This window comes from Acanthisitta chloris, unplaced genomic scaffold, assembly GCF_000695815.1.
Source record: "Acanthisitta chloris isolate BGI_N310 unplaced genomic scaffold, ASM69581v1 scaffold22717, whole genome shotgun sequence".
Lineage (NCBI taxonomy): Eukaryota > Metazoa > Chordata > Aves > Passeriformes > Acanthisittidae > Acanthisitta > Acanthisitta chloris.
This window is the reverse complement of record NW_008681258.1, coordinates 18278-26171: the sequence shown is the minus strand read 5'-3', so window position 1 is coordinate 26171 and position 7894 is coordinate 18278. Positions and strand designations below refer to the sequence as shown.

The window sequence follows — 7894 nt, the reverse complement described above, 5'->3', positions numbered from 1 at the left end:
AGGTGCCTACTGCGGGGGCTGGGAAGGGGGCAAAGCCCACGGGCATGGCATCTGCACCGGCCCCAAGGGCCAGGGCGAGTACTCGGGCTCCTGGAACTATGGCTTCGAAGTGGTGGGCATATACACGTGGCCCAGTGGCAACACCTACGAGGGCTACTGGTCCCAAGGCAAGAGGCACGGCCTGGGAATCGAGACCAAAGGACGGTGGGTTTACAGAGGGGAGTGGACCCACGGCTTTAAGGGACGGTACGGCGCGAGGCAGAGCATGAGCAGCGGAGCCAAGTACGAGGGTACCTGGAACAACGGATTGCAGGATGGCTATGGCACTGAGACGTACGCTGATGGAGGTAAGGGTGGCTCTAGGGGACCTGGGGGGGATGAACAACAGGACACCCATCCCGTGATGGCAGAGGTTGCATGTTGTCCCTCCTGCAGGGGGGACCTGATCGTGTCCCCACTATAGTGAGATCCAGACAGGTATGGTGGTCTACAATGAGCCATTGGGACGCTTCAGTCAAGAAGTGGAGCTTGAGGTGCAACCACCTGATAAATGTGTGTGTGCCCTGATTTTCCCAACTGGGCATGGCATGCACGGTTCACTGTGGACACAAGGGAGGAGCAGCAGGAGCACTGCCCCTACCATTCCTCCTTCGGGAGCTCCTCTTGAGTGTCTATATCGACAGTTAACACCAACCAATTTGAATTGTGTAGTCTCTGACTCCTGGTTCCCCAGGGTCTGGTTATTGCAGCACATCACTGGACCAAAGCAAAAACTCCTGGTTGGTGCATGACCACAACGAGCTGTTCACTCACTCAGCAGGCAGCAAGTTGTGAATGTTCTTGCGTAGGATATAAGCCACCCACAGCATCATAGTATGCTTTGCCTATGCGTTAAACACTGCCCGCACGCCTCTGATGGACTGCCCAGACATCTGCTTTGCCAAACCATTTTGGTTGAGTTCATCTAAGCTGTTTAGAATAAGTAATCATACGCCTTTCCCTAAAATAAATCCCTTCGATTACTTGGAAGCTTTCAACCTCTGCTACGACACAAATGCACCACGTAGTCAGATATTTGTTGTGCTCTGTAAAGGCTTGGTCTAATTGTGTTCCTGCATTAGAGGCAATTTTGGGGTTAGAAACATGGCAAGAATCTCTGTGCAAGTAATTCTGTAGCTTTTCAGCACTGTAATGTTCCAGGCTGCCACATTTAGGATAGCTAAATAGAGAGGGTGATTTGAAAGAAATACCCTTCAAAATATGGGTCAGAATTGCATCTATATTTATCTAGGACAGGCATTGAAGTTAGTTTATAAAGGAAAATAATGATAGTGGTATAAATCTTCAGAATGAAAAGCAGCACATTTATAGGCATTTGAAAAATGGACTAATTCAAGAGTGGCTGTCAGGGTTATGCTTTTACATAAATATTCTGAATGAGTTGCGTGAGTTTGTGACTCACTTTAAGCCTGGGAATATAGTCTTGAAGTGGACCATTTTATACGTGCCCTTGGAGGTTAGAGACATGAACTGACACATCCTTCCAGCTCCTTAAGTTTTCTTCCCTCTCTGCCCTGCGGCCGTGGAATGGTTTAATACTGAGCTGTGCAGGTTGCACAGCCACGGTGAGAGTTCAGTCTGACACACACGTGCACTCCTGCATTGCACATCTCCACATGTGGCTGTAAGACATGTAGGTGACATGTAAGGTGTGCTCTGATGAGTTGCAAGCAGTGATCAGGTAGCTGTCACAGCAGCTGCCATTGGGACTTTCATTCTGGAGACATCAAGGCCTCCTATGAATTTTCACAACCACTTCCTTGCTCCTTCCTAAAATGCATGTTCTCCTAAGGGTGCAGGGCTACTGGAGTTCCAATTAGTTGTGGAGGAGAGTTTTGAGAGGCAACACTTGATGCAGGAATTTGAATTTGATCAGATCTTGGACTGAAAGCTTGGGACATGAGAGCGGGAAAGATGAGTCAATGTTTTCTCCTGTAAGGATATATAATATACTGCTCCTGTCAGCATAGTGCTCCCTGGGGTGTTGTCCTGTGGCTGTGTGATCCCTGATGCCACCCAAGGTTTGCAGTTTAGTCCTGATCCATAAAGATGTGCCCTGCCAAAGCCACCCTGGGCAGCACTGAGCTGAGCCCCCTGGGGCTCACGACGGCTGTGCCACGGTGCACAGCAGCTGCCTCTTCTGCTGGGCCATCGTGTCCTGGCTTCTCCAGTCTGTTCATTCAACACATGAGCTTCCCTGATGGCATGGGAATGCATAGAAAGCCGGATCTGAAATCAGAGTGGGGATTGCCAGCCAGCATCACATGTGTAGGACAGGGTTGGAATGTTTCTTACTGACCTGCAGGACCTGCTCCTGCTTTGTCTCCTCACCTGCATGCAGTAACCACCTGCAAGATCCAGATGTGGCCAGGCTGCTAATGGGACCTGTTAATATTTGAATTTGAGGTTGCCAAGACAAACATCTGGAAAGGCTTTGGAAATCTGCCGTCCCTCAAGTAGGGGACACGATTCCCAAGCCCCTTGGAAGCCAGCCAGATGAGGAAGAGGGCTCTGGGAACATGCAGCTCTTGCCAGGTCATCAGAAACTTTAGGTCATGGTTGGGCTGCCTGCAGAGTTTGGGGAGATGTAGCTGATTCTAATGTTTTAAAATAGACTTTAACTTTAGACATATATATAGAGAGACATGCATAAAGAATTTACACTTCAGAATACACTTAAAATATACTTATAGGGATGTCTGTGTTTGAATCTTGTGTCTGGCCAAGACTGGTGGCTAAATAAAGCCCAAATCTGGAGTGAAGCTTTTTGAAACACCATATAGATTTTTGGTGTCTAATAAGAAGCAGAATCACAGTACAGTTTAGCCCAGGCACTGCATGGATCATCCACTTTTTCTCTCCCCTACCAGGTTTTTGTGAAAGCCAAGGGAGACTGATGGCTTAAAGGCGTCTTCTGTAACATTGATTGAAATCAGCCCAGGAGTTCAGAGCTCCTAGTGTGGATGGGCAGAGACAGTGACATTATGATGTATTTCCTTGAATATCCAGGCTGGATATGCTTGTGCCTGCTGCCGTCACAAGGGAGGGGCTCAGAGCCCTTTACAGGGGCAGAGTGCTCGAGCTAAAGTGGATGGTGAGTGGGGATGTTGAAGGCACAGCATGAAGGAACTCATCGTTTTGCAGTATAAGCTATGAGTAAACACCTAGTTATTTGGCTTCCACTGGTGATTTTTGTCCATGCTGCAAGCAAGGCTTCATTTCTTTGATACTTTTGTGCATTTGGCTCTGAGTCAAAACCCAATCAAGTCTTAGTGCAGAAAAAATTCTCACTGCTAGTGCAGAATTGTGCTGTGTACCCAGGACCTAGTCCAAAGCTTGTCTTTGCTGTACAGATAACTACCTATGTATATCTGTATGGGGGGGGGAATATCACTTGCAATCAAAGCAGCGTAAAACCAACTTAGTTTTGATAGTGCAATTTGGTCTCTAGGGTGCAAGGAAACCAGTGGTGTCAATTAACCATGGGGAAACAATTAGACCATTCAGTGATCACAAGACCACAGAAAAGGGGAAAAGAAATGCAGAAGTGTGCCTTGCTGGGGAGATGAAATGGGTGGTATGAGCAGCACAAGGTCTCAGGTGCCTGTGGCAGGGAAAGCACAGTGGGAAGGGGCCTGGGCTGGGGCAGAAGGAGCAGCATCCATGGAACTGTAGCTGGGAAAGGAGGAACAGGCTCTGGGAGAGCCAAGAAGTTGCTGTCTTGCGTCTTCTGACTCTGTAGCAAAGCTCCTGCCTGGCTGAATGTGACCTATGAATTAATGTATTGACATTTTTTACCCCTCTATGTGTTTTTTTCTGCCTTTCTATTCCAGCAGGACCCATCAGATAGTACTATTGGCACCAAAAAGCAGCGCTCAGATTTTGCTGGCCCATCTCACACATGGTGCTGTGCACTGTTTTAACATCCCTGGCCATTTACACTGAGTCCTAAGGTGTCTGTCATCAGAGTATCTGGGTGACAGCAGGGGACCAGAGGGCAGCGATGTGATTTGAGCTGTTTGTATTATTTACCTGGTTGTTTGTATTATTTACATTCATCATTAATTATATGAGAGCCTTGAGGCAGGCTGGGAAGGGGAGATGTGACACTGCTGACAGGGGCCTCTCACTGCCAGGCTTGAGGGGCACCAGGAGCTGAAGTTTTCACCTTTGATGCAGGTGTGCACCATCTCATCCTGCTGGGATGATGTGGAGGTGCTCCCAGCCTGTCAGTGCGTTTGGAAGTGAAGGCTGCAGGGATACCATTTCCATCAATCCCACAATTTAATCCTTCCTATCCTATAAAGTTACCCAGGCAAGGCCACCAGGATTGGGGATGGTTTGGTTGGGGATGGGCAGAGGCAATGAATCACATCCCTGGGAGCTGCAGGGAAGCCAGTGTGTTTGTCATTATGGCAAGTAAAAAATGCAGACAATAAGGGATTATTGGGGTCCTGGCCCTCAGTAATCACACCCCAGTGCAGTAGGGTGGCTCTGTCCCACTGCTCTGGTGAATCACCAGGGCTGGGAAGGCAGGGAAGTGACTCTGTCCCATTTTCATCCTAAATAGAGTTGGGTTTTTTGCATCCACTGCTTTTTAATTAATTTTTACAGAGCCTCAGATGCATGTGAGCTCATGACTGCCTGGCTGACAGCTGTGTCCTGCCTGCCCCCCTTCCCAGGCTGTTTTGATATTAGGGTGGTAGTGGTGGCTCGGGGACATTCAGCTCTGCTACAGAGAGGGTTTGCACAGCTCCATTCTCTCTTGAAGTGGCTGCACTGGGACCTGTTGTTGAGACAGGGCTTGGCTCCACTCAAACCTTGCGTGTCCCAATTCACGGCTGCCAGTGCCTCCAGCCGCTCTCAGCAGCCTCTGGCTCTGCTCCAGGGGTGGTTTATGGCCCTGCCCTGGCACGAAGCCTCAGCTGGGCAGGGAATTGCAGCATGACAGGGACACGGCAGTGCCTTCTCGCCCCCGCCCTGGCTGAGCAGCTGTGGGCAGCACCATGTGTCTGTGCCCTCCATTCAGCCTGGCAGGGTTGGCACACCACATGCCATGGGGCTGATGTTGCTTGTGCTGTACGGGCTGAAATCAGGCAGCCAAGACCAGCCTGCAGAGCTGGTGTCAAATCCTGTGTTGAGAGTAGGCATGTGTGCCCTGAGAAGTGGCACCCCAGTCTCTGCTCCCTGAACACCCACTGTGCCACATGGCTTTTCCCTTCCAGGTCACTCTGGTGCTGTTCAGGGGGACACAGGCAGCCAGGGACTTGTTGGAGCACAGCAACTGCTTTCACCTGGCCCCTGAGGAGTGGCTGAGCCCCCCTAAACATACAAGACTTTTCCAGAGTTCCTTTTCCAGGGAATTAACATGGTGGCACTATCGGCTGCAGCTTGATATGTGTGAAGTTGTCCTGTTCTGGGAGGAGGTCTCCAATGTCACCCTGATCGTGTGTCAGCCCTGCTCACTGGCTGGGCAGACAGGATGGAGCACTGACCTCACCAGCTCTTGGTGGGGAGAGATGTGGGGGCAGTATGGGGGTCTCCATAACTTCATTTTGGAGGATTCATCACTATTTTATGGAGAGGGATTTGGGAGCATGGTGAGGGACACACCCAGGTGCCTGGGCATCTCCAGTGATGGTCCTTGGCTCTTGGCTCATGCCCAGACCCCTGCTGCCCACCTTATTTTTCCCTAAGCTCTGCCAAGAAATTGGGCAATGGCCCCTTCCTCTGGCAGGTGGCTCCCCATGGCTGACTGCAGCCTGCAGATGCTCTGAACTATCTGAACACCTACTTTTTTTTTCAGGGGAGTCTAACTGTTTTCAGGGAGCCCAAAATGTGTGCCGTGGGGTGGGCAGGGGCTGGTGGGGGGTGCCTCACCCGGGGCAGCAGCTGCTGCCCGCTCGGCACTTCTTGTCTTTCCTGGCCCTCAGCACTGTAAGTTAACACTCCACAGGCGGGTCCAAAGAGGATTTCAACGAAACCTGAAGCTTGGGAGGAGAGATTATGCTGCAGAAGTGGCCTGGGAGACTGTAAAATATGCACTCCCACAATCACCAAAGAAGGAACTGGATTTGCTCCCTAGGGAGCAGGGTCATCCCTGGTCTCAGTAACAGTGTCTGAGGTGGGGAGATGAATGCTGAGAAGATGGGTTACCCCCTTCCCCTGCTGAGCCTCCCCAGGACCCTGGGAGTTCAGACTCTCACAAAACCTGGTGCTTCCCCCTAGGGTCACTGTTCAGTGCCAGCCAGGTTTAGGATAGGTATCTGTGAAGTGTCCCCAGCACGGCTGACCCTTCACTTGCATCAAGCAGCACTCAGGAGAGTAAAGGAGTAGAGTGGCTTTTCCAAGGGTGTTTGTGCTCCCCCATCACCCTCTGCCTGTGCCTCAGGTTGAGGGAGCTTCTGGCAGCCTCTGTCCCACAGGGTGCTGTCTGGGGCGAGGTGGCCCATTCCAGGTCCTGTAATGCCAGGAGCAGAGCTGAATGCTGCCTTTGTTTTGAGTTGTTTTCTGGTTTCTGAGGCAACTGCATCTACAGCGCGAGGAGAGCTGGACTGGGGAGATGGCTCATTCCCTCCCATCCCATCCCACAGGGCTCAGGGGATGCACTGACCCGCGCTGTGCTGGCAGGGAGGGTGCTGTGAGCGAAGGCTGCTGACTGCCCCACCAGCCCTCCTGGCCTTCCCAGGAGCTCTTCTTGCAGGGGCCTCTGATGCTGCTAATTTAAGTCTTGACACGCTGGTGAGAAACGTCAGTGGCAGTCTCCAGTTGACTCTGCTGGAGCCTGAAAATGTGCTGACCTTTGGGGTCAGTGGGGTCTGGAGAGGAGCAGTGTGCTTTTCTCAGTCCTTCAAGGTATCAGTGCCAAGGTCCTGCTGGCTCTTAGCAGTGTTCTGTACCCGAGGTGCAGTCCTGGTGAACACAATCCTCTCTGCGTCCCTCATCATATGACACCATCTGCCCTCTTGAGCTTTTCCTGGAGGAGTATGGTATGGTGGTATTCTTGGGGGAAGAGGTGGAGGAATCCCACAGAGTTGCTTTTCTCCTCCCTTTTTTGCCCATCTCTTGCTGTGTGCAGTGTGGCTCAAGCCTTGGTCTCAGGAACTCAGCGAAACAACGTCAGGGCCAAGCAGATGTGGCTGAAGGTACCAGGGCAGCCAATGGACATGTGGGATCACGATGGCCAGGAGTCTGACTTGGGGTTCTAGAACTGGTCCTGGCAGTCTGTGAGTGACAGACTGCAGAACAGGCTGAAAAGGACTGTCACTGAGCCAAGGAAAGATGTGCCACTGCAGGTCATGTTCTTGCACAGCCCAAACTGCACCCCATAGGGCTGCCTCCCACGCCATGGTCTGGATACAAATCCAGATCCTATATGTTAAGTGGATTTGAGTTTGCAGCACTGTGCCCTGGTGCCTCAGCCTCTTTCCAGTGAGTTGTCACCTGCCAGCAGATACTCTTGGGCTAGTGTCCTCTGCTCCCTGCTCCCTGGGGGCTGCTGCTGTTGCATGCAGGTGATCACCAGTGGAGCTGAGGCTCACACAGCCTAACTTCCTTTGCTGGCTCACCCAGTACCAAGCCACTTTTTCACCCTGTCCCTCTTCTCTTCTGCAGGCACGTACCAGGGCCAGTTCACCAACGGCATGCGGCACGGCTACGGCGTGCGGCAGAGCGTGCCCTACGGCATGGCCTCGGTGGTGCGCTCCCCCCTGCGCACCTCCCTGTCCTCTCTGCGCAGCGAGCACAGCAACGGCACCCTGCCCCAGCAGGACTCCCCCGCCGCCAACCCCGAGAGCCTGCCCCTCTCGCCCACCATCACCCGCGGGGGCGTCGC

General features: G+C 51.9%; 1 protein-coding gene across 1 annotated transcript in view; it reads left to right on the top strand.

The window, feature by feature from the left end:
• Window positions 1-4: 4 nt before the first annotated feature.
• JPH2 (junctophilin 2) overlaps window positions 5-7894 on the top strand; it is a gene marked incomplete at both ends in the record, with an annotated part of 22831 nt that continues 14941 nt past the window's right edge. The window contains 2 exons of the mRNA XM_009078049.1: window positions 5-347; window positions 7675-7891. Of these exons, the coding sequence (XP_009076297.1) occupies window positions 5-347; window positions 7675-7891 (560 nt within the window). The remainder of the gene's footprint in view (window positions 348-7674; window positions 7892-7894) is intronic.